The sequence below is a fragment of the Mirounga leonina genome, unplaced genomic scaffold, assembly GCF_011800145.1.
Source record: "Mirounga leonina isolate KUSES-001 unplaced genomic scaffold, KU_Mleo_1.0 Mir_174, whole genome shotgun sequence".
NCBI classification, from domain to species: Eukaryota; Metazoa; Chordata; class Mammalia; order Carnivora; family Phocidae; genus Mirounga; species Mirounga leonina.
In genome coordinates, this window is record NW_023270451.1 from 45,496,108 (window position 1) to 45,523,442 (window position 27,335).

The following is a 27,335-nucleotide window of genomic DNA, read 5'->3' on the forward strand; positions in this document are numbered from 1 at the left end:
CAAATGTTGCCTCCTTAGAGAGGCCTCATCTCATGTCATGCTTTACCAAATTTCCCTGCTTTATTATTATTGTTTTTTTTTTTTTTAAAGATTTTATTTATTTATTTGAGAGAGAAAGAATGAGAGACAGAGAACATGAGAGGGAGGAGGACCAGAGGGAGAAGCAGACTCCCTGCTGAGCAGGGAGCCTGATGCGGGACTCGATCCTGGGACTCCAGGATCACGACCTGAGCTGAAGGCAGTCACTTAACCAGCTGAGCCACCCAGGTGCCCCTTATTATTGTTATTGTTATTATTATTATTATTATTATTATTATTAGAGAGGGAAGGAGAAAGAGGGGCAGAGAGAGAGACAGAATCTCAAGCAGGCTCCACACCCAGCATGGAGTCTGATGTGGGGCTTGATCTCACAACCCTGAGATCATGACCTGAGCTGAAATTAAGGGTTGAACACTTAACTGACTAAGCCACCCAGGCATCCCTCCCTGCTTTATTATTTTTAGAGTACTTACCGCTACCTGAAACTGTTTATTAACCAGCTTATTTTTTTTAAGATTTTATTTATTTTATTTTAGAGAGAGAGAGGGAGTGAATGAGTGGGGGCAGGGGCAGATGGAGAGGAAGAGGCAGAGAATCTCAAGAAGACTCCAGGCCCAACACAGAGCCCGACCTCACAACCCTGAGATCATGACCTGAGCCAAAACCAACAGTTGGATGCTTAACTGACTGAGCCACCCAGGTGCCCCAACCAGCTTATTTTTATATTGTCCGCTTGGTCCCAAAGAATCTAAGCTCCTTGTGAATAGGAAGTTTGTCAGTTTTGTTCATTGCTGTTCCTCCAGTGTCTAGAACAAAGCTTGGCACACAGTAGGTGCTTGGTAAGTGTTTACTGAATAACTATGTGACAGGTGACACGGCTCTTAAGCATTACAAAAGTTTCCAGGGGGACACTATTTCACCACTGTGACATTCCCTGTTCAAATCCTAGGAGGTACCTTGAAGGCCAACATATGGTCACTTTTGTGCCAAGCTGGAGGAAAGGAATTCTTTCCCAAAGGCAAAGAGTCCCAGCACTTGGATCCAGCCCCTCCCAGGGGTGCCACAGTAACCACCTCTCACTGAGACTCTGACACTGTGACCAGTGTATTTGGGAACACTTGCTGGTCTCCATTTCTTCTGGATCCATAGACCTCTGCTCCTCGTCTCAGAGAAAATCTTACTACTCTCGCCGCTTCTGCTTCTCACTGTACAAGTCCCTAAGTGGTTATCTTCCCCTGACTCCTAATTTAACAGTTTTAGAAGATGAAATCTTCCCTTACCTATGCCCTAGGGATCAAGGAGGGAAGGGAAGAGAAGCCGTTCTCTTTCCTCCCAATGCTTCCACGCCAGTGAAATCAAAACATAAATTAATCTTACAATAAATTACCCTGCCTTAGCCACTGACATCATCACTAAGGTTTCAAGGGACCTTACCTCCTTGTTGTTGGAGAACAGAGGCTGAAACAAATCTTTGCTAAGGGAGGCTAGAAGTTGAGGCAAAACTTTGTTAATGGTTCAGGGGCCAGAAAGGAGAGTCAGTGCCAGAGAATTATGGAAGCCAGACCACGTGGGTCACAGGCCAGGTTCACTCACCCTATATTTAGGATCTTCTTCAGGGCACCTCTCTGCTTTAGCCGCTGCTGTAGCTGCCTGCACCTAAGGGAAAAAGACCCAGAAAATCAAGCCATGGAATTTTCTGCTTCTTAGGTAAAGGGGTAAATATTTTTGAATAAAACAGGTGCCTAGGGTAAATGTTATGAATAAGACAGGTGCCTAGCTTTTCTGTAGTAAGGGGATTCAGGGAGGATATTATTCTCACTGCAATGACAATCATTGTCAAAGCCTCAAAAAGTCCCTTGAAGGCCAGCAGTCTGGTCACTCACTTCTCAAGAAAAGGGATTATATAACCAGTTCAGGGAAGAACCCTGTATTAGTTATCGATTGTGTAACAAACTACCCCCAAACCTAGCAGCTTAAAAAGCCACAAACATTATTTCACAGTCTCTGTATGTCAAATAATTGGAAGCAGTCCAGCTAGATGGTTCTGGATCAGGGCCTTCCATAAGATTAGATGCAAGACGTTGACTGGGGCTGCAGTCATCTGAAGAAGGCTGGACTGGGGCTGGAAGGCATGGCTCCCAGGTGGTCCACTCACATGGCTTATGGCAGGAGGACTCAGCACCCCATTAGCATTTGGCACTGATCATAAAAGAGCTTGAATGGCTATATTAACATGAGACTAAGTAGATTTAAAGAAGTATATTTAGAGATGAAGATGAACAATTCATAATAACAAAAGTGTCATTCAGCAAAAAGATGTAATAATTATAAATGTGTATATGCCTAATAATGTCAAACAAAATACATGAAGCAAACATGACAGAATGAAAGGTAAAAATAGACAAATTCGCTATCAGAGATTTTAACATCCTCTCTCAGTTATTGATAGAACTAAACAAAAAGTAGTAATGACAGAGAAGATCTGAACAACACTATCAACCACCTTGTCTAACTGACTCTTATAAAACACCACGCACAACAACTGCATAATGCATATTCTTTTTAAGTACACACGGAGCATTCACCAAGGTACTGCCATATGCTGGGTCACAAAATTTACTGAAGTCAATAAATTTCAAATGCTTTTCTCTGACTACATGGGAATTAAGCTAGAAGGCAACAATAAAAATAACAGTATATGTTTAAAGGTTTCAAATATTTGGAAATTAACATTCTTCTTCTTTTCTAAAAGATTTTCTTTATTTGAGAGAGAGAGTGAGTGTGAGAGAGAGAGAGCACAAACAGGGGGAGGGGGAGGGGCAGAGGGAGAGGGAGAAGCAGACTCCCCACTAAGCAGGGAGCCTGATGTGGGGCTCCATCCCAGGATCCTAGGATCATGACTTCAGCCGAAGGCAGACGCTGAACTGACTGAGACACCCAGGCTCCCCTAAACAACACTCCTCTTGATAACTAATAGGTCAAAGAAGAAATCACATAGGGAATCGGGGAATTAGAAAGCATTTTAAACTATATGAAAATGAAAACATGATGTATCCAAAATTTTGGAATTCAACTAAAGCAGAACTTAGAGGCAAATCTATAATTTTAAATGTTTGTTTTAGGAAACAAAAAAGACTTACAATAAATTATCTAAGTTTCTACCTTGAGAAGCTAGAAAAAGAAGGGCAATTTAAACCCAAATTAAGTAGAAGGAAAAAATTATAAAGTAGATATCAATGGAATAGAACACGGACAAAACAAGAGAGAACATTAACAAAGCCAAAAGTTAGATGTTTGAAAAATTGATAAATTGGTAAACATTTAGCAAGACTGACAAAGAAAAAAAAAGAGGAAGAGAAAAAAAATTTAATTACTGATTTCAGATATGAAATAGGGGGTTTTCCTCCAGACCTTACATGTATTTAAAGAATAATATTGGAATGTTATGAGCAACTTTATGCCAATAAATCTGATGACTTATATGAAATAGCCAGATTTCTTGAAAGACAAAACTTACCAAAAAAAGACAAAAGAGAAAATAGAAGACATGGATGGCTTCATTTCTATGAAAGGACCTATTCACAAATTCACTGGTAAACTCTCCCAAATGGTTATGGAAGAAATAATACCAATCTTACAGAGACGGGTATTTCAGGAAACAGAGGAGAAACTCCTCCCAAATCATTTCATAAAGCCAACATAACCTTGATAGAAAGACTTTACAAAAATATTGTAAGAAGAAAATTATAGGCTAATATTGCTCATGAACATAGAGGCAAATATCTTTATCAACATATTAGCAGATCAAATCCAACAAAACGTAAGGAGGTTAAAACCAAGTGGGATTTCTCCTGGCAATGGAAGGTTGATATAAAATTTGAAAAATTCAACAATGTAGTTCAGTATTATTAAGAGAATCAAGGAGAAACACCCTATAGTCACCTCAGTAAATGCATAAAGAGCATTTTATAGAATTCAGTACTTATCCATGACAAAATCTTAAGCAAACTAGGAACAGCAGGAACTTCATTAATATAATAAAGGCATCTGCTAAAAATTCTACATCTAACATGATACTTACTTAGAGGAACATTGAACACTTTGCCTTTAAGATCAGGAACAAAGGGAAGATGTTCATCCTCACCACTTCTATTCAATATTGTACAAGATGACCTAGACTATACAGCTAGGCAAGCAAACAAAACAAAACAAAACAAAACATAAAGATTGGAAAGGAAGAAGTAAAACTGATTCTTTATACAAATGAGATGATTATTAATGTAGAAAATCCCAAGAAATCTACCAAAAAAAAAAAACCCCAAAACTCAACTACTAAAATTAGTAAATGAAAGATCACTACACAAAATCAATTATATTTCTATACATTAGCAACAAACCATTGGAAAACAAAATAACACTCAGAGTTAACAAGTAAAATACTTAAAAATAAATTTAACAAAAGACATCCAAAGCCTATATTGTTGTCAATTCCCCCAAAACTGACCTATGGATTCACAAACCCAGCAGGTATTTTTTTCAACTGACAAGTCAATTCTAAAATTTACACAGAAATGGAAAGGACCTGGAATAGTAATAAACAATTTTGAAAAAGAAGGTGGAAAATGTACATTATCTGACTTCAAGACTTACTCTAAAGCAACAGTAATCAAGAAAGTGTGATATTGACATAAAGGTTGATAGACAGATGGATCACTAGAACAGACTAGGGATCAGAGAAATAGCCTTACACTTACATAGTCAATTTATTTTCAACAAAGGCACCATACCTGATCAATGGTGAAATAAATATTGTGAGTTTTTTTCCTTTTAACAATTGGTGTTGGGGAAGATGGTGGAATAGGAGGACCTTAAGCTTGTCCTGTCCCATGCCCACACTAGATAATACTCACAGCAGTGTAAACAACCCCCGAAACAATCTGAAGACTGGTAGAACAACTGAAGGCTGAGAAGAGGCCACATCAAAGAAGGTAGGAAGGGTGAAGACACAGTCTGGGAGCAAAATGGACCATGGCCATCTGCGGTGGGGAGGAAGCTGGTGGCACAGAGAAGGGCAGAAAACAGACTATCACACCAGAGAGCTCATAAACAGGGAGGATGAATCCTCATAACATTTGCCTTTGAAAGCCAGAGGGGTCAGTTTCATGAGTTCATACAACCAGCAGGATTTAAAGCCTAGGATATTAAAAATCTGCAGGCTTAGCTCTGGGAGAACCTGGAGGGGGTTAGGAAATGGAATCCTTATCCTTAAAGAGATAGCAGGACAAACAGTCTATGCAGATACAGCATAGACCCAGCAGTCTGACAAATGTCAGGGGCAGACGAGAGGGAGAGTGATTTGCTCATCTCAGAGTGTGGCCCAGAGAGACAGGGATCACCACAGGGAGACCCCTCTAGGAACAAAGGAGCTGGCAGGCATTATTTCCCTCCCATGCAGCTCAGCATAAACATGGGCCACCTGCAGGAAGCAGCACCTCAACAAAACTCTCTACTTTGCACCAAGCCTCGCCCTCCACGCTTCAAGGATCCGCTCACTTCCAGCCATGCTCACTTCAGTCCTGGCACTGCGGGACCCTCCCACAGAAGACCTGTGCAAATCCTGCCAACACCACATCTCTTGGACTTGTGCATTTTGCAGGACCTCAGTTCCCATGGCAGTGGGGGTATGCCTTGTTTTACAAGCAGACCAACCCACACCTTGTTAAAATGCCTCCCACCCCTGCTGGGGACCAAACACTGCCCACAAATAGGCAAAGAGAGCCTCTGCAAACAACTAGACTGAAGGAAAATTAGGCCAAGACTCAACAGCAGAGTGTAGGCAACACACATAGGAGATACTCCCTGAAGTGCCAGGCCCTGAGGAACAGGGAACACTGCACTGCAGGGCACTATAGGACCTCTTCTTCATAATGCTGTTATTGTTAAGAGCAAAAAAAGTAGCTGACTTTCCTAACACAAAGAAACACACACAAAAAGTCAGACAAAATGAGGAGACAGAGAAATATCTCCCAGATGAAAGAATAGGACCAAACTACAGCAAGAGACCAAAGTGAAATGGATATAAGTAATATGCCTGATAAAGATTTTAAAGTAATGATCATAAAGGTACTCACTGGACTTGAGATAAGAGTGGGGAACATTAGTGAAACCCTTAACACAGAGATAAAAAAAAGAACCAATCAGAGATCAAGAACACAATAAATGAAATAAGAAATACACTAGATGGAATAAGTAGCAGGCTAGAAGTAGAGGAATGATTTAATGAACTGGAAGACAGAGTAATGGAAAGTAACCAAGCTGAGCAAAGGAGAGGAAAGAAAATCATGCAAACTAAGAATAGTCTTAGGGAACAACAACAAACAAAACCCAAACCCAGCAAAAGGAAGGAAATAATAAAGAATAGAACAAAAACAGATAATATAGAAACTAAAAAAAATAGGGCGCCTAGGTGGCTCAGTCGGTTAAGCATCTGCCTTTGGCTCAGGTCATGATCCCAGGGTCCTGGGATTGAGCCCCGCATTGGGCTCCCTGCTCAGCAGGGAGCCTGCTTCTCCCTCTACCCTTCCCCCTCTGCTTGTGCTCTCTCACTCTCTCTCTCAAATAAATAAGTAAAATCTTAAAAAAAAAAAAAATCTCATTTACAATTGCACCAAAAACAACAAAATATCTAGGAATAAACTTAACCAAAGAGGTGAAAGACCTCAACAAAACAAAAAACCAAAAAACGCAGAGGTGGAAGACCGAAAACTATAAAACACTGATGAAAGAAATTCAAGACAATGAGAAGAAATGGAATAACATTCCATGTTCATGGGTTGGAAGAACAAATATTGTTAAAATGTCCATACTACCCAGAGCAATAGACACATTTAATGCATACCTATTATAATATCAACATTTTTCACAGAATAGAATAAGCAATCCTAAAATTTGTATGGAACCATAAAAGACCCCCAATAGCCAAAGCAATCTTGAAAAAGAAAAGCAAAGCTGGAGGCATCACAATTCCAGACTTCACATTATATTACAAAGTGGTAATAATCAAAACAATATGGTCCTGGCATAAAAATAAACACATAGATCAATGGAGTAGAACAGAAAATCCAGAAATAAACCCACAATGATATGGTCAATTCATCTTTGATAGAGAAGGAATGAATATCCAAAGGGAAAAAAAGATAGTCTCTTCAATAAATGGTATTGGGAAAACTGGACAGCTAGATGCAAAAGAATGAAACTAGATGACTTTCTTTCATCATGCACAAAAATAAACTCAAAATGGATTAAAGACCTAAATGTGAGACCTAAAACCATAAAATCTTAGAAGAGCACAGGTAGTAATCTCTCTGAAATCGTCTGTAGCAACATTTTTCTAGATATGTATCCTGAGGCAAAGGAAATAAATGCAAAAATAAATTATTGAGACTACATCAAAATAAAGTTTCTGCACAGCAAAGGAAACAATCAACAAAACTAAAAGGCAACCTACTGAAAGGGAGAAGATAGTCACAAATGACATATCTGATAAAGGGTTAGTATTCAAAATATATAAAGAACTGATACAACTCAATACCTAAAAACCAAATAAACCAATTAAAAAATGGGCAGAAGATATACAAATGGCCAATAGACACAAGGAAAGATGCTCAACATCACTCATCATCAGGGAAATACAAATCAAAACCACAATGAGCTATCATCTCACACCTGTTAGAATGGCTAAAATCAAAAATACAAGAAAAAACAAGTGTTGATGAGAATGTGGAGAAAAAGGAACCCTCTTGCACTGTTGGTGGGAATGCAAACCGGTGTAGCCACTGTGGAAAACAGGATGGAGCTTCCTCAAAAAATTAAAAATAGAACTACCTTACCATCCAGTAATCACACTATTGGGTATTTACCCCCAAAATACAAAAACACTAATACAAAGGGATACATGTACCCCTATGTTTTTTTTTTTTTTAAGATTTATTTATTTATTTATTTGAGATAGAGAGAGAGAGCATGAGTGGGGGGCGGGGAGGGGCATGGGGAGAGGGAGAAGCAGACTCCCCGCTGAGCAGGGAGCCTAATGTGGGACCCGATCCCAGGACCCTGGGATCATGATCTGAGTCGAAGGCAAATGCTTAACCGACTGAGCCACCCAGGTGCCCCACCCCTACGTTTATTGCAGCATTATTTACAATAGCCAAATTATGCAAGCAGCCCAAGTATCCATCGATAGATGAATGGATAAAGAAGATGTGAAGGATATATCTACAATGGAATATTATTCAGCTATAAAAAAAGAGTGAAATCTTGCCATTTGCAACAACATGGATGGAGCTAGAGAGCATAATGGTAAGTAAAATAAGTCTGTCAGAGAAACACAAATACCACATGATCTCACTCATATTTGGAATTTAAGAAACAAAACAAATGAGCTAAAAAAAAAAAAGAGAGAGAGAAACTGAGCTTCATTAAGTTATACGTTAAAATTGCCTCTGCCCCCAGCTCACATTCTGGTCCTCTATTCAGTAGCTGTGTGACCATGGTCAAGTTATTTCTATCTCAGCGCTCTGAATCTTGAACCTATAAAATGGGAATTATTAAAGAGTCTATCTTATTGGATTGTGAATAAATTTACAGGAGATAAACTGGAATGCTAACTTGTACATAGTATGCCCTCAATGAATATAATCTATTATTATTGTCTTGTAGATGTAGTTTCCCAAGGGAAACCACTTAGGAAATTCTGCTAAGGGCCATGTGGACCTATTGAAGTGTCCTGAGCAGAGAAGCAAAATGCACAGCTTTGTCTTTTAGAAATAATCACTGAGGCAGCAGTAGCGAGGATGAACTGGAGGGGGGAAAACAGATTTGGAGACTAGAGCTGGGATTGTCCTCATGTGAAAATCGATGAGACATTATTGATCTAAAGAACTGAAAATACATATAGAAGTAGATTCAAAATATACAGAATTTGAATATGCTTTAATAACAATGTAAATAAGAGTATATGTGAACATTAAAATTGTTTTTCATCTTTAAAAATATTAAATTCAAAATTACCTATTAAATGAAGCCAAATAAAGATGGTGATTAATGTCAAATCTTGAAATAAAAGTTTTAAAAACACAAATGGTTTAATACTGCAGAAGGTTCTTCTGCACCTGCCCTGCTTATGCTCAACTGTTAGTACTTCTCCAGAACCACAAATTGGATCAAGAAGAGAATATGGACTTCCATAGTACTGGGAAAGGCAACTTCATTCTGGTGAGCCTGTCTACTCTCCTAAGCTCCTGGGGTGATCACAGGGAAGGTGTGTATGGTTGGCTCTAATAGGTGCCATCAAACAGTTCATTAATGCAGCTGTGTGGGACAGACAGTCCCAGAGCCTCACTTGCCATTTTCCATCATTTTAATTTTAGACATTCTGGTGGGTGTGCGCAATGCTATTTCTATAACCAACACTTTCTTTATTTTTCTATTCTCTCTCTGGAAAGGGAATCCAGCTTTGCCTGCCAACCCACCTTTGGGGCAGAAGGGAGGGAGGAAGCCATCTCTGGAGGGTAGCCAGCTGGGACCCAAGCACAAGAGGGCAGGTCTCCTGGGGCAAGGCCACGCAGGAGGAAATCGCGGGCACCTGGATTCTCAGCTCCACTTCCCTGCATTATCTTTTTTCCTAGTCTTTCCTCCTCTCTCTGCCTCTTGCCTTTCCTCGTGTCCGCTGGCTCAAATCCTGCTCGCCCTACAAAGGTTGCTTAGAACTCACCTTTTCAAAAAAGACCCTCACCTCTCCTCCGCCTTTCCCCAGCTATTTTCTTGAAGTCGGTAAGGCATGGGTGTGTTAAGATGGGCAAATCATTAACCTCTTTTGTTTCTTCATTCGAGGAGCATGAGAGCTTGAGCAACATTGAGGCTACGTCCCTGAGTTGATGTGATATGAGCCTTTAAGGCTCCGGAGCGCACGAACACAAACAGAAGTGTGTATTCCCGTGGGTGAGACCGAGTGTCAGTGCCCAAAGCCTACGCTTTGACGGTCCTTGTGCATCTCGGTCGGCAGGTCTCGGATGGGGCTGCGTCCGGGAATGTCCACCCTGGGGTGGCCAGGCTCATCTTTGTGCAAGCCTGTTGGCGGGGCGTTACCTGAGATCCCGCAGCCCTCCCAGGCGCCCACGGTGGAGCGAGCCCTCCGGAGTCTCTGAAGGACTGCGGGTTCTGTGTCGAATCTGCCGGTCGCCGCGTCGCGGGGTGGGGAATGTGCGGCTGCGCGCGCGCCGCGGCGTTTACGCGGCGATTTCATCATGCTCCCGGCCGGGCCGCGCGCGCCGCTTCCGCCGCCGCCCGCCCCGGACCGCCCAGGCCCGCCCGCTCATGCACTCTCTGCGCTCGGCGCTGCTTAGAGCCGCCCGCGCCGCGCTGCTGCTGTCGCTGCCCTCCCGGCTCCCGGCCCGGCCTCCGCTCCCACCCTGTCGGCCGCTCAGCGCCCGCGCCCGGAGCTCATTCCCCGCCGCCGCCTCGCGGAGCAGCATGGACGGCGCCGGGGCTGAGGAGGTGCTAGCCCCTCTCCGGCTTGCCGTGCGCCAGCAGGTACTGGCATTCTGCGCCTCCCCTGGGCCCCGGGCTCTCCTCCCCTTGGTCCGCTCTCCGTCCTCCTCTCTTCTCCTCGGGCACGCGTCCACCGCGCCGGTTACCCCTCTCCTTCATCCGCTGGAAGCCGTTGGTTTCCTGGTATCTTCCTCGCCTCCCCCACTTTGGACTCCAGTCCCCGCGTGCGTCGGCCACCTTCCTTGCCGTGGACCCGCGTCCTAGCTTATCCTTGGGTGACTCCCTCGGATCCCCTCCGACATCCTGCGTCCCTCCCTTCGCGATCCGCTCTCCTTTCCCAGCCGTTGTTAATGTCCGCGCCTCTCCTCTCTCCGTTGGGGCTGGGATCTGTGACCCTTGGTTACTCCTCCTGGCCTAGCTCAGTATCCTCAACTTCATTTTTCCAGTCTCTGCGGTGTTCTTTGTGTCACCCGGCTGGCGAGGTTCCTAATTCTTCCCCGGTCAGGGGCGAAGCTGTCGGTTCTGTCTTCTTACGGCTGGACTATTTTAAAATCTTCAGAATGCTTTGCATAGTGTTTCCTCCTTGACACCTTCCTTCATTCAGTGCTTAGTTAGCCAGATGATCGGCTGAGAAAATGAAAAGTTGAAACGTGGATGTGAGAGGGTGTTTGAACTTCTTTTTCTAATCACGATGTGAGTTCATTGTCCTTCGCTCATCGTCCTTCGCTCACTCCTGTCATCTTCCTTGGGTTCCCAAAAGACTATTTGGAGTGACTGAGCTTTCAGATCGTAAACCTGGGAAACTGGAAATGTTCCTGAGTTACTGGGTGAAGTCAGCCATCCTCTGTAGGGAACATTTTGAAATTTGATTTTGGGGTAGGGAGGGAAGTTTCATGGGCTGGAGGGCTTGGTGATTTAATACAGGCCTCCTTTACCTAGGGCACGGCATGAATATTAGAATTTAGAGAGGACAAGGAAAATGATTAGCTCAAGTGGATTCTCACATCCAGTCAGGCAACGCCAAAAGCTTGGAATAGGACCCGGGTGTCTGTGACCTAGTAGTAAACACCAAATGGGCTTCTTCGGCACCGGTGCCTGATGCAATAACTTGCCTTAGCTACGGAGGGTGGAACCCTGCCTCAGAAATAATTCATTGGGGCAGAGTTGCCAAAAATTAAGCAAATGCTGCCACTTTGTAATGTCTACTTCTCTCCAGTTTGAGCCTGATTCAGTAGTGTTTCGTTTTGAAATTTCACTATAGGCTTAATTTTTTCTTACTTATTATTGGTATTTGTTGGTATTATTCTGTCTCCCTCCACCCACCCTACCCAAAGAAAATTAGGTGTGGTTCTTTGTCCTTTCTGTAACTCTCAATTTTTTTCCCCATATCCTTTACTTGAGGAGGGAGAATACATCTAATTTGGAAAAACACGCACCCAAACCCCTCCCTCTGCCACGTTAGCCTGAAACTGCAGTGCAGATTATCCATGTGTAGTAAGACTGTGGAACTAGTTAACTGAAGTAAACTTTATTCCTGATGTGATTACTATTTAGTGTATTGTTTATGTTGGCTTGGGTTTTTTGTTTTGTTTTGTTTTTGGTACTTTTAAGATTTTTTTTCTGAAGATATAAGTTCTAGTTCTTTTTCTATTTCTCCAGGACCACATTTATCAGTTAGCTACCTGGAACCTTGAATCACACAGATTCCAGTGTCAGCTGGAAGGGAATTTAAAGATCATCTGGTTAAAGCTCTCTTTTTGCTTATGAGGAAATGAGACACATCGTCACATCTATCCATTTGACATATTTCTATTGTGAAGTTTGTGCAATTGAAGACATTCTTGGAGTGGGATTTTTAAGGCGCTTAACAACTGGTCTTGTTAGTGGCATGTGTTTTATATAAATATGCTAATCTGCTTGACTACGTGGATGCTGTTTCTTTTAAAGGTTTGGCTTGTTGATGGACTGAAATGAATTTTCTCCGTGGCATATTCTTAGTTATTTCCTGGAGAACTAGTTATGGAACTTGTAGGAGGGCTTCAGAGCATCTAGAAAACACATTAGTTGTTTGATCAAGGGCACACTGGGGCACTTGAGGTATGTATGTATGTATGTATGTATTTATTTATTTATTTTATTTATTTTTAAGTAATCTCCACCCCCAGCTTAGGGCTCAAACTCAGGACCCTCAATTGCACCCGAGGGCAATTGAGTTTTTTTTAAAAAGTTGGGAACTGGGGCATCTGGGTGGCTCAGTCGGTTAAGCATCCTACTCGGTTTCTGCTCAGGGTCATGATCTCAGGATCGTGGAATCAAGCCGTGTGTCAAGCTCCATGCTCACTGGGGAGTCTGCTTAAGATTCTCTTCCTGTCCCTCTGCCCCTCCCCTGCTTGTGCTTTCACTCTCGCTCTAAAATAAATAAATCTTTAAAAAAATATATAATAAAAAAATGTTATTTAAAAAAAAAAGTTGGGAATAAGCACAGTGTGGCCAGCCTTCATTTTGCCAAATAAGAGTAAATCAAAAACTAGTATAATCCTCACAATACCATCTGCTTTCCTCTTTTATTTTATAAAAGAAAGGATATTTTAATACAAAAAAAGCAGATTATAACTCGAAAGAAAGAGCAGTCCTTTTTTTTTTTTTAAAGATTTATTTATTTTAAAGATTTTATTTATCCATTTGACAGAGAGAGCCCAAGCAGGGGGAGCTGCAGGCAGAGAGGGAGAAGCAGGCTCCCTGCTGAGCAAAGATTCCCAGGACTCTGGGATCATGACCTGAGCCCAAGGCAGACACTTAACCGACTGAGCCACCAAGGTGCCCCAAGATTTTATTTTTAAGTAATCTCTACACCCAAGGTGGGGGCTTGAACGTACAACTCTTAGATTAAGAGTTGCATACTCTACCACCTGAGCCAGCCAGGTGCCCCAATTTTTTTTTAAAAGCTGTCTTTTATTATTTTATTTTTAATTTTTAAAAAAATTAATTTTTAGGGTGCCTGGGTGGCTCAGTTGGTTAAGCGACTGCCTTCGGCTCGGGTCATGATCCTGGAGTTCTGGGATCGAGTCCCACATCGGGCTCCCTGCTTAGCAGGGAGTCTGCTTCTCCCTCTGACCCTCCCCCCTCTTGTGCTCTCTCTCTCTCTCTCATTCTCTCTCTCAAATAAATAAATAAAATCTTTAAAAAAATAAAAAATAAAAATTGAATTTTTATTCAGCTTTTTTATATTTGATAGGTTTAATTTTGGAAAAAAGATCTAATACAGTGTCTTTTTTTTCCTTTTACCATGTGTTGGAAAAACCTCTGTCTTGGAGTATCTTGTTTGGGAACAGTTGCTGTAGGGCAGTGGTTCTCTGGTCTTCAAACCCTTGGAGGTCTTCAAAGTCAAAGCCATTTTCATAATGAAATTGAGATGTTATTTTCACTTTTTACTGTGTTATTTGCGCAGAAGATATAAAAATCATGGTGGCTAAAACTGCCTGCCCTTAGAACTAAACACACGAGGACACCACATCATACTCTGTCATATCCTAACAGTTAAAAAAAAAAAAAGTTTTGCTTTAGAGTGTCCTTGATGGAGCAGCAAAAATTATTAATTTTATTAAATCCAGACCTTTGTACACCTTTTTAGTGTTCTGTGTGACAAAATGGGAAATACATGTAAAGCATATGGAAATATGATGATTGTCTCAGGAAAAACATCTGTATGATTGTTTGAGTTGCAAGCTGAACTACCTGCTTATTTTCATGGAACGCTATTTGTAAAATTCAATTTTGGCTGCTGGGCATTCATTTTCTGAAATATGAGTGAAGAGCGCCTGTCATTTCAAGAAAACAACTGATAGTATTTATAGCCAATAATAAAATCAGGCTTTTGGTTAATTTTAGAGTTTTGGAAACATTATCTGCTGCATGAACTAGACAGCTTCACAGTATTTACAGACTTTTCTGATGGGATGAGTAGTGATATTAACAAATGTACTTTTTTTGATATAGTGTAATAAGTGGGTCAGTATCTAGAAGATTTACATAACTCAGTATTTTCCGTATGATAATGCCTGATGTTATGGAATCAAATATTGGTAAAAGATTTATTCAGAGTCTAAAATACATTAATAGATTTAATGTAACGGTATAAAAAGTTCATTGGTATAGTTTCCAATTCCACATTGCTATTAACTTTTATGAAATAACCTTTAGGAAACTACCACTTGGGGCGCCTGGGTGGCTCAGTTGGTTAAGCGATTGCCTTCGGCTCAGGTCATGATCCTGGAGTCCCTGGATCGAGTCCCGCATCGGGCTCCCTGCTCGGCGGGGAGTCTGCTTCTCCCTCTGACCCTCCCCCCTCTCATGTGCTCTCTCTCTCTCAAATAAATAAATAAAATCTTAAAAAAAAAAAAAAAGAAACTACCACTTGTCAGAATTTGGGTATAGTCTAAAAGAAGAATATCCACAACTATTTGAAAACGCTTTTAAAATTCTCCCTTTTCTAACTTGTGGTATTCTTTGTATACTTCACCATTAAAATGCTATATTGCAAGAGAGGCAGATATGCAAATCTAGCTGTCTTCTATTAAGCTAGAAATTAAGGGATTTGCAAAATTATAAAACCTTTTCTCACTACTTTTTGTTTTGTTTTGGAAAATGCAATTATTTTCACAGAAATGTTATTTTTATGCACATTGGCACATATTGAGCTTTTACTGTTATTTAAATGAATTAATATTTTAAAATTTGCATTTTAATTTCTAATATAGTAAAAATTGGTAGAAATAACCCACAATAACAAAAACTTTTTGGGATTCTCAGTAATCTTAACAGTATAAAGAGGTTCTAAGGCCAAGAAGTTGTAGAACTGATGTTTTCGGGGAATGGAAGTGTCTGATTTATATGAAGACAGATTTGGGCTCTTGTTTGGAATGTAGCCCCCAGAAGCTCCCATTTCCCCAGCCTGTTTTACCCTTTATAGCTCAGTGTTTTCTCTTATCCTCTCTCATTGTCTCCACTTTCTTATTTCTCATTTCATTCCTTTATCCACTGCCCTCTGCCCTTGGCCTCTACTACTGCCCTTTCCTGGTACCCTAAAGGGTACTTTTCAATAATCATCATTTTACCTATCTTCAGCATTTAATTGTGTTGATCATACTCTCCTGTCAAGAATGCCACCCCCCCCAGCCCCAGCTTTGTCTAAACATGAGGTGAGATTCTATCTCAAGGTCTCAGTGCAAACAGGATCTGTTGAGATGACTTTCACTTGATCTGGAGGTTTAGGGAGGAAGTGGTGTAAAGATTTGGTTATGTATTTTCAGTATCATTGCTTGGAATTAAGAGGTCACTGAAATGATTTAGGTGGATATAACTTGATGCTCTAACAAAGTAATTAGTATGGAAAAAAATAACCAAGAAAGACTTTTTTTTTTTTTTAAACCTGTAGTAAAATTTAATAATTGTCAAAACCGGAGAGGTTTTGCAGAATTGCTAAATGGGTTTTCTTTATACCCTGGCATATTTTTGTGTTGATGCATCTAGTAATGAAAGTGTAGGCCGTAGGGTGCCTGGGTGGCTCAGTCGGTTAAGCGTCCAAGTCTTGATTTTGGTCAGGTCATGATCTCAGGGTCCAGGGATCCAGCCCTGTGTCAGGCTCTGTGCTCAGTGGGGAGTCTGCTTGAGATTCTCTCCCTCCCTCTCTGTCTGCCCCTCCCCTCCCCCCAGCTCTCTCTGCCTCTCTCTCAAATAAATAAGTAAATCTTTAAAAAAAAAAGTGTAGGCTCTGAAGTTATATTTCCAGAGTTTGGATCTGACTCCACTGTCTACTAGCTGGTGATGTTCAGCAAATTATTTAACCTTTCTGTAGCCAAACTTCTTCATCTGTAATATGGGAATGGAGTTATAAACATTAAAATGAGATAGTTCATGTGAAGTGCTGAGAATGCTGCCCACTGTGCGTATAGTAAGCTCTTGCTAAAATGTTAGATATAGGATATTGTTCTGAGATGATTGTGGCTTACTGGGGGTACTAATTTTACCAAACCATTGCTGGCATGGAGCTCACATTTTCTTGTGATTGCCAGTTTGAAAACATTTTGCACCTTTAGGGGAGGATTGATGTCTTCTGAATTTGGTGAGATGGGGTGCTAGAAAAGCATTTTTAGTGGTTTCTTGGGAGGTCTTTTGTAATGATTTACCATGTGAAATGCCAATGGTAGGAATAGATGTACGAATAATATTACTTGAGTTTCAGTATTTCAAATTTTCTTTTGCTGTGATTGGGAAGACACAGATGAAACTCGTATCTTGGTAGTAGTAAGAAAACTTAGGGTGAAGAGCCTTGGATTTTTCTCTGCTTTGATTTTCTGGACTAAGAGGACCCATTAAAGCGCTTGCTTAATCCAGAAAGGGCAAATGAAAAGTTTATGAAGTTTTTGTCAATAATTATAAAACATTGGGGAATCTGAGATGAACTCAATCATAATAGGATTCTTCTACCTACATGTATGTAAAGCTAGGTGAGGAAATGTTTTCTTGTTGGTTTTTCTTGGCTGGCTGAATATGCACCATGATATATATGAAGGATCCATGAAGAAGATCCCTTGGAATGATTTCTCATCTAATAGCTACTCTGCTTTATAATCATAGGCTCTTAGTTCTAATATATGTCTTTATGGTAGGAATTTATCCATGGACTAAGCTGCTTCTTTTTTTTTTTTTTTTAAAGATTTTATTTATTTATTTGACAGAGAGAGACACAGCGAGAGAGGGAACACAAGCAGGGGGAGTGGGAGAGGGAGAAGCAGGCTTCCCGCTGAGCAGGGAGCCCGATGTGGGGCTCGATCCCAGGACCCTGGGATCATGACCTGAGCTGAAGGCAGGCGCCTAATGACTGAGCCACCCAGGCGCCCCAGGGACTAAGCTTCTTAAGGATAATTTAGAGATATTGATGATATTTCATGTCAGTTTTATTCAGCGCACACACACATACATGCAAACACAACCCAAAATATAGTTGAGCAGTGAAGAAAGAAGGAAGAAAAATAATTAGATATTAGGACTGTTTAAGTACCTTCATTCCATGTTTAGATTACCTCCAATTCTTTTGTTTTCAGGATTGGATCATTATAAATCATGGTTTAATTATTCTATTATTCAGAATAAACATGATTATTTCCTTTCTTCACTGCATTTTACAGATGATTAACTCATTGTAGGAATCCTTACTCTCACACGGTTTCTATCTATTTATTTTTAAGATTTTCTTTATTTATTTGTCAGAGAGAGAGAGAGAGAGCACAAGCTGGGGGAGCAGCCGGCAGAGGGAGAGGGAGAAGCAGGCCCCGCTGAGCAAGGAGCCCGACCCAGGGTTTGATCCAGAACCCTGGGACCATGACCTGAGCCAAAGGCAGATGCTTAATTGACTGAGACACCCAGGTGCCCCACACTGCTTCTTTTTAATAGTTGCACTTGATGTATGTGTTCTCTACCTTGATGTATGTGTTCTGTACCTGAATCTTAAAAAACAAAAAAAAAAGTTTTTCAGGGGAATTTAAATTCTTCCTGCCTTTACTGTGGCCTTGCTTGCTAGTATTCTCTGAGAAGCTTCAAAAGAAAAGGTAGATGAAGTATGTGGGAGTGCTAACCCTTGACACAGAGTGGTTAGATATCCGAAAGAACTACTTGCTTACTTCTTTCAGACATTCAAAAAGAACTACCATTTGCCTACCTCTTTTCAAAACAAAGACTTTCACAGAATTCTTATCCTCATGAAAAAGCCCTGTTAGTGAACATTTATTTATTTATTTATTTATTTTTTTAAGTGAACATTTATGAGATAGGTGTTCTGAGAGGTAGAGAAAAGGAGAGGAAGCACCGAGTAAAGAATAAGTCAGTAGATATTTACCTGAATACTAAGTGCTTTGTACTTTGCTAGATTTAGGTTGTGGTATCAGTCAATAAGTATTTGAGCGCCAGAATTGACATGCCAGAATTCCCATTTTTAAAGAGCGTACTTTATTCTGACAGGGACAAATAAAATGCATGTAAATAAATAAGCCACTGCATTGATTGGGTGACTTCAGTTACTGTAAGTGTAATGAAGAAGCCAAAATAAAGTTAGAATATGACTGAAGATGTTTCTTTAGCTAGAGAGGTCAGGATAATAGAATAAAAACTGCTAATGTGATAACAGACCAGACTTATTTGCATATGATAAAGAATAAGAGGAATAACTAATTCAGTGGCTCTGAACTTTCAGACCTAGTGTCCCCTTTTACACCAGATATTTTGAAATCCACTAATGAAATTCATACAAAATATCTACAAGATCTAATTAAAGAAAAATATGTGTACACATAATGTTTTAAATGTAATACAAAGAAAGTAATTTATGATAAAATAATGTGCATTTCAATATGTAAATTGTTGGGTATGAATCCACTGGAAGTTATATGGAAGTAAGTAGATGCTCCCACCTATACATAGATTTACACTGAGTGTAGTTGCAATGGATACACATGGATAAACATATATCCTGTTGGTTGCTCAGATACCAGACAACATTGCTGTTGGTCCCATCTTATTTTTTGTTTGTTTCAAATAATACCAACTCTCTGTAAAATTGTGAACAAAAACAGTATATAGTCTTCCTTTAAATTACATTTTCCTGGGTGCATTCTTGGAAGACTGAGTGTAAAAACTGGGAGAATACTTCTCATTACACGTAAGCAGAGTTAGGTTCCAGGTTAGATCATTATAAACATCTTTGTCACCTCCTGACCAGGACAATCTAAAGTAGAGTGCATCGCATAAAGGAAAACTGTTAGTGAGGGGAAGTAAGTGGGAGCTTAAGAAAATGTCCGCAACAAGGGGAAAGGGTAATGACAGGTCCTTCAAAGGAACTTGGGTTTTAGAAGTAGCAAAGAAGAATCAGTTTGAAAGTGCATTGGGGAATAAGGAGGACATCTATTCCATTTCCAGCCTCTGAGGATCAAGGGATATGGGAGAAAACTCAGCCTTTAGTTGAAACATCCTTAAGGGAAGCTATTGTAAGGTTGGGATATTCACGAAGTGAATTTCGTTAAGTGAAGGGAAGTGCTTTTGGATAAGAGGATAAACATTATTAGTAGTATTATTATTAATTTTTTTTGGAGAGAAAGAGCACGCACTCATGTGCAGTTGGGGAGGAGTGGAGGCAGAGGGGGAGAGAGAATCTTAAGCAGGCTTCACGCTCTGTGGGCAGCCTCACATGGGGCTCTATCTCATGAGCCTGAGATCATGACCTGAGCCGAAAGCAACAGTCAGATGCTTAACTGACTGAGCCACCCAGGTGCCCTGAGGATAAACATTATTGAAAACATGGGGGTAGGAACAGTCACCAAATTAGGAATGCTATGTGCTTGTGAAAAGATTTACGAAGGTTGGAGAGAAATGACATGCATTAGGATAGTTTGGGGTGAACGTATCTTAGTGTAGACACTTTGGATGAGAACCAAATTGGTAATCTGTTTTAGCAATCGAGTCTACGGGGTGTGAAAGGGAGACAGTAGATTGAAATTTGAAATTGACCAGATTTTGGCAGTAAAGAAGGATAACTTGATGTTTCTTATTCGGGAAATGGTAGTTTTTTTGTTGTTAACAAATAGAAAGCAATGCATAGGAGAAGGAACAAGTTTAGGGCAGAGAAAAATAATTCTGTATAAACAAGTTGGGTTTGAAGTATTTGAAAAATAACTCAGCCACAACCAAGTTGGGGTGTTTTATAGCATGGTAACTATAATTTTTTGTGTGTCTACTGTTTGTTAGGTACTATTGAAAATATTCTGCTTAAATTGTTTCATTTACTCTTTTTTTTTTTTTTAAGATTTTATTTATTTGACAGATAGAGACATAGCGAGAGAGGGAACACAAGCAGGGGGAGTGGGAGAGGGAGAAGCAGGATCCCCACCGAGTAGGGAGCCCGATGCGGGGCTCGATCCCAGGACCCTGGGGTCATGACTTGAGCTGAAGGCAGGTGCTTAACGACTGAGCCACCCAGGCATTCCTTATTTACTCTATAACAATTCAGTGAGGTATTGTTATCCTGATTGTACAGTTGAGGAAACAAGCTTAGAGAGGTGTCAGCTTGTTCAAAGTTTCACAATTAGCTGATCGGGAATTAAAACCCAGTCTCTAATCTCTCTCATAAGTTTATAGACTTTTCTAGATGTAGGTTTTTGTTTTGTATGTTGTTTGGATTTCATGGTGCTTCCTAAGTCTGATAATTCATGTCTTTGAGCAATTATAGAAAAATTCATAGTCGTTATCTTTTCAAAATCTTACGGATTTTCTTTATTTTCTTTGAGAATTCTGGTTGGATGAATGTCAGGCTCTCTTTTTTCTGTGTCTTATTACCCTGTTTATATTTTTACATCTTTGTCTCTCTGCTCCATTCCATGGATTATGCATGGATAATTTCTTCAGGTCTGTGCTGTAAGTCACTAATTCTCTCTTCAACTTTGATCTGTTTAACCTGTCCAGTGGGTTTTTAATTTCAGTGATTCATTTCTAGATGATCTATGTGGTTCTTTTCCCCCTTACTTATTTATATATATTGAAGCATAGCTGACACAATGTTACATAGGTGTACAACATAGTGATTTGATAGGTTTATATGTTATGCTGTGCTCACCACAAGTGTAGCTCCCATTTGTCACCATACAGTGCTATTACAGTACCACTGACCATATTCCCTATGCTGTCTCTTTTATTCCTGTGACTTCATTCCATAACTAGAAGCCTTTATCTCCCACTCCCCTTCACCCATTTTGCCCCTCCCCCACTCCTCTGTCATCTTCTTGGACCGGAACCTGTGTGGTTATTTGTCAGGTTTCCTGATTGTTTTTGATAGTCTCTAGTTCTTTGCTCATGTTTTTGACTTCTTTTCTTTTCCTTTCCTTTTTAACATCTTAAGCATTTAAAAAAGTATATTTGATCATTCTAATATTTTGGAGGCTCTAATTCTGTTATTTGTCATTTCCACGGAGTCTCACCTATGGTGGCTTGTTTCCTCAATGGGTTTTTAAATTTTGAGTTGAATGCTTATTATTTTGGTGACCTCGATCTGTGAAAATCCTAAAAGGCCTATGCGGAAGGTCTACTCCTCTAGAGAGCAGTTACTTCGTTGGGAACCCGAAGGCTCTATCAATTTGACAACTTTAATTTCTCAGCTTGAAGTTTCTTAGACCTAATAGGTAATGTTTTGTTTGTTTGCTTTTTCAGATTCCTTACTCCACCACATTACTGTAAGTGGGGGAATCAGTGTACAGGTGGTAGGTTGTTGGAAGTGAATAAAGTATTCTAGAGAAATTATCAAGGAAAAATTGTAACAATTAAGAAGAGGGCAGAGGGGGGCACCTGGGTGGCTCAGTTGGTTAAGCGACTGCCTTCGGTTCAGGTCATGATCCCAGGGTCCTGGGATCGAGCCCCACATCGGGCTCTCTGCTCAGCCGGAAGCCTGCTTCTTCCTCTCCCACTCCCCCTGCTTATGTTCCCTCTCATGCTGTCTTTCTCTCTCTCCCTGTCAATTAAATAAATAAATAAAATCTTTAAAAAAAAAAAAAAAAGAAGAGGGCAGAAGAATATGGGTTAGTTGTGACTAAGAAGAAATGGTCAAAGTAGGTGGAAAACCAGGATGGTCGTTTTTGTAAGTAGGAGAGAGATTCAAGGGGAGGGTGGTTTATTTATTGGCTCTTTGTGTTCTCAGTACTAACCTTGTTCTTTCACAGTTTTTTGTTTTTGTTTTTACTTTTTAAAATTAAACTTTTTATTTTGAGATAATTGTAGACTGGCTTGTAGTAATAACTAATACAGAGAAATCACTTGTGTCCCTAACTCACTTTCCCCCAATGGTGACATCTTACAAAACTAGTACAGTATCACAACCACAATATTGACATTGATATAATCAAAATAACAACAGTTCAATCACCAGATTCCTCATGTTGCTTTTTTTATGTATACAGACTTTTATTTTTTAGAGCAAATTTAGGTTCACAACAAAACTGAACACAGAGATTTCCCATATACTCCCTGATCCCACATATATACTGCCTCCCACACTATCAGCTTCTTGCACCAGAATTTGTTACAAATTGTTACAATTTGTTACAATTGATGAACCCACGTTGATATGTCATTTCACTCCAAGTCCATAGTTTACATACATTAGGATCCACTCTTGGTGTTTTACATTCTCTGAGTTTTGACAAAAATATAATGGTGTGTAACCACCAAATATAGTATCATACAGAATAGTTTGTTACTAAAAATAGTTTGCTCTAAAAATCCTCTGTGCCTGCCTAGTCATGCTTCCCTCACCCCTAACTCTTGCAAACCACTAATCCTTTTACTCTTTGCCTTTTACATAATATGATAGCTTTTCCTTTTACAGAGTATCATATAGCTTAGAATTAGCCTTTTCAGATTGGCTTCTTTAACTTAGCAATATGCATTTAAGATTCCTCCATGTCTTTTCATGGTTTGATAGCTCATTTATTTTTCAGTGCTGAATAATATTCCATTGTCTAGATGTACCACAGTTTATCCATTCACCTACTGAAGGACATCTTGATTGCTTCCAAGTTTTGTCACAGTTTTTATCAATGCCTTCCTCTCCTTTTCCACCTGTTTCCTCTCCCAAAAGGAAAAAAAAGCACAGTAGTACTAATCACCCTTAGAACATAGTTATTTGTATACTTGTTTGTGTATTTTGCTGGATTAAAAATACTGAGGGCAAAGACCTTCAGTTATAAAATTTATAATGACATCTCACATAATAAACATTTGAATGGCCTCATTCTTACACAGATACTTTTTAAAGCCATGCTTAAAAACACATTCATAACTTTTCTTGACTTCTGAAACCAATCCTGAATATAAACTCTCTTTGTTGGCTAGGGAGATCTTGTTCGAAAACTGAAAGAAGATAAAGCACCCCAAGTAGATGTAGACAAAGCTGTAGCTGAGCTCAAAGCCCGGAAGAGGGTTCTGGAAGCAAAGGTGAGTCTTGGGATCCTAAAAGAGGAATGTCATTTTTATTTAATGTCTTTGGGTGGGAAGGACCTAGAAAAGTTTCTGAACAGTATCATTTGCCTTATCTCTATTTATCCAGCATGCCTTCTTATCTGCTACCTGGCAGACTTCTCATGCTTTCACGCTCCATCTCAAAATGTCACCTTGTCTGTGAAGTCTCCCTGACTTCTGACCCACCCCTCCCCTAAATCCTAGATTTAATATACTCCGCGAATTTCCCTGGAAGGCATTGTGCTTTTTTTTTTTTTTGTGCTTGCTCTTCTTTATAAATTCTTCTATCCCTGGAAATAATGGTTTTGTGTTAAACTTTTTTTTCTTTTAAGGAAAAGGTATATCCATCTGATACCTGCTCCCAAATCTTTCAAACAGTAAATGTCCCATCACCAAACTGAAATAGTTTGGAGTTCTAAGTCACTGTCTCACTACAGTGATCCAATAAAAATTCAGATATTGCTTATCAGTATCTGCATCTAAGTAACCTTAATCTTCCTAAATAATTAAGTTAAAGGGATCTTTTTTGTAACTGAAAGGGGGGAAAAACCCTAAGGTTTCTGTTTTTTAGAGGCATCAAAATCTTGTCTGATAAATTTTGTATTGAATTTTGCTGAGGAATAAACCAAACTCACATATATAAATTCATATTTCCTCTCACTCCTAATCACACGTTTTCTATTTGAAAATCCATTACAGGAGCTAGCATTACAACCCAAAGATGACATTGTAGACAGAGCAAAAATGGAAGATACCCTGAAGAGGAGGTTTTTCTACGATCAAGCTTTTGCTATTTATGGAGGTAGGGGATTAATGATAGCGCAATTATGTTGTGGGTCACTTTACTATTGTTCTTAAATCAAAAACATGGCTTTTCAATCGATAACTGTATCAGGTCACATAAAACAGAGAACATTATGCTTTTGTTTGTTTAATATTGGCCATTTGGTGTAAAATCTGTTTATTCCTTTCCATCCTACTTATTCTCAAAGACTGCTTTTTTCCCATTTGGATGTAGGGAATTGTTAGGGGCCCAGGTATGAAGCACTTAATATGTCCATGTACCTATCAGACTCTTCTTTGGAGCAGTTGAGGGCCATTGTAACACTGGCCAACTGTATCGTGCATCTTCACACAAGGGCAGTGAGAAGCCAGGGTCCCTAGGTTATTCTTTATGGCAACTGCCAGGAGAAAACATTCTTCATAGGTATGTAGGTAAATCTCTACATCTTTCTGAATGCTTTGTGAAGGTATGTAGGCAAATATAATTCACTGATTAAATGTACAGTGGTATTTTTCATAGTGGGTGGAGATCATTCCAACAGTATTAGACTTTTAATACTTTGTCCCTGAAACTTGATTTGAGTTTGGCTAAGCAGATTTCTAAATGTTTAACTTGAGGTTTAAATATAGTGGCTCATATACTCAAGATTAAATATAGTGGCTTGTATATCCAAGAATAAATTAGAGAATTGGGTGCTAAAATTCATCATTGTTATCAGCTGATGCAACAAGTTAGATCTATGGCAGAAAAGTGTAATCTGTTTTTCATTGTTTCTTATATATGGAGGAACATCTTTTGCTTTTAGTTTTTTGCTAATCCTACTTGGGATTCTTAATATAGAAGTAGTAAACGGAGTAAGAGCTTTTTAATTTTACTTCTCTTAGCTAGCTGGAAATAACCCCTTCAGTATTGAGGGGTTTGAATTGTTGACTTTAATACCTCTTTAGGGAATATGTGAAGTCGTACAGTTTCGTACATCCCCTTGCTTTAATTTGCTTGGAGTGACAAGGTAAAGTATGGATTTTCCTTGTTCATATTTTATAGGTGTTAGTGGTCTGTATGATTTTGGGCCAGTTGGATGTGCTTTGAAGAATAATATTATTCAGACCTGGAGGCAGCACTTTATCCAAGAGGAACAGATCCTGGAGATTGATTGTACCATGCTCACCCCTGAGCCAGTTTTAAAGTAAGATTTCTACTTTGGGGGCTGAAATTCATTAATATGCATATTTAAGTAACTTCTCCTGATTACAAAAACTACTCATATTCATTGTAAAAATGTGGAAAATAAAGAAAGACAAAATATACATCTAATGTCCATAGACAGCCATGTCAAAATCGTTGTGTTTATCCTGTCTTCTTTCTCCATAAGTCCTGTACATACATCTGTGTTAGCAGCACAATGCTTTTTTTCATGTAATGTAGGTGAGCATTTACTTATGTCATTAAATATTCTTCTAAAGCATTTTTAATGACAGCATAGTACTCTCTTGTGGGTATACCATAATTTATTTAGGTAGTGCCATATCATAGGCATTTAAATTGTTCTTGGGGCGCCTGGGTGGCTTAGTTGGTTAAGCAGCTGACTCTTGGTTTCGGCTCAGGTGTTGATCTCAGGGTCCTGGGATCAAGCCCTGAGTCGGGCTCTATGCTTAGCAGGGAGTCTGCGTGAGGATTCACTACCCGCCACCCTCCCCCCCACCCCCCCGCCACCGCCGTGCATGCGCACTCTCTCTCTAATAAGTAAATCTTTTAAAAAAATAAATTGCTCCTGATTTTTGAGTCCACTGAACATCCTGATAGATGGATTTTGTATATATATGATTATTTCCTTATTCTAAGTTTTTAGAAGTTCTGGGCAAAGGTGTGTATACATTTAAAATCAAATAACTACTATTTGTGTTGAAGTGTTAGTGCAGAAATTTATTTTATTCCTACTAACATTGTTGAAAGCAGGGCAGGATTGCTAGAATATAGAAAGAAGAATCCTTTACATTTTGTATCTCATCACTTCATTTAATGTTGCCTGGTAAAGAGCTAATTTTCACTGTTTGCATCCTTTGGGCTCTCTCAGTAATTTCAGCCAATAAAAACAAGATGAATTCCTGATGAGGGATCTAAAAGATCAAGACAACCTATTCTTGAGCTACTTGCTCCACTAATAGGAATGCGTAAAAGATAATACCAGTGTCCATACAGTTTTTGGTGACAGAAAACTCTTTTCTTAAGATTCAGGATCTCTACTGAGTTATGAATTCTTGCCTAGTCAAATTCCCCCTGGTTTTGGCCTTTGCATAAGTCGTTAATAATGAGATAGGCATGGATTAATTGATTCTGCAAGGTAGAACATACTTTATGACAACTTGTAAAAGAGTATAATCTAGTTGATGTCTCTTTCCTGTGGGATGGAAGAGCTTGGAGGAAAGGGTGGAGATAGATTTGAGGAAGAATTTTCTGTAGCCTACATTATCTACCATGGATACATCATTATATATATGGGAGCTTCCATCTTTCAGATACACAGATATAAGCATGATATACTACATATAGAAGGGGGATTATCTTAGAACGTAAAGTTTATGTATTAATTTGTATGAAAATGACAAATTGGCTTGGCATTTGTTAACTTAGGACCTCTGGCCACGTAGACAAATTTGCTGACTTCATGGTGAAAGATGTAAAAAATGGAGAGTGTTTTCGTGCTGACCATCTATTAAAAGGTATGGTTTTTCATCTCGGATAAGTATTCTTCCAAGTAAAGTTGATCAAAACAGAGGGTTTAGATTAAGCTTTTCTCATATTTTTTCTATTAAAATTTTTTGGGGGCATAACATACAAAGAGTAAAGTGCTCAGATCTTAACCATACAGGCTGACCTCATTTATTGCACTCTACCTTACCGTGCTGTGTGG

The 27,335-nt window shown here is 39.6% G+C and overlaps 1 protein-coding gene and 1 long non-coding RNA gene across 2 annotated transcripts in view; one reads left to right on the forward strand and one right to left on the reverse strand.

The window, feature by feature from the left end:
* The window catches only part of LOC118020931, a 34,791-nt gene extending 24,421 nt beyond the window's left edge, over positions 1–10,370 (reverse strand). Inside the window, exons 1-2 of the long non-coding RNA XR_004682055.1 lie at positions 10,186–10,370; positions 1,633–1,695 (exon numbers count right to left, since the gene is read on the reverse strand). This is a non-coding gene — a long non-coding RNA (uncharacterized LOC118020931). The remainder of the gene's footprint in view (positions 1–1,632; positions 1,696–10,185) is intronic.
* A 1-nt stretch (position 10,371) lies between these two features.
* Positions 10,372–27,335, forward strand: part of GARS1 (glycyl-tRNA synthetase 1) — a 47,647-nt gene continuing 30,683 nt past the window's right edge. The window contains exons 1-5 of the mRNA XM_035020842.1: positions 10,372–10,629; positions 23,515–23,616; positions 24,340–24,442; positions 25,469–25,610; positions 27,056–27,144. Of these exons, the coding sequence (XP_034876733.1) occupies positions 10,414–10,629; positions 23,515–23,616; positions 24,340–24,442; positions 25,469–25,610; positions 27,056–27,144 (652 nt within the window). The 5' untranslated portion in view covers positions 10,372–10,413. The remainder of the gene's footprint in view (positions 10,630–23,514; positions 23,617–24,339; positions 24,443–25,468; positions 25,611–27,055; positions 27,145–27,335) is intronic.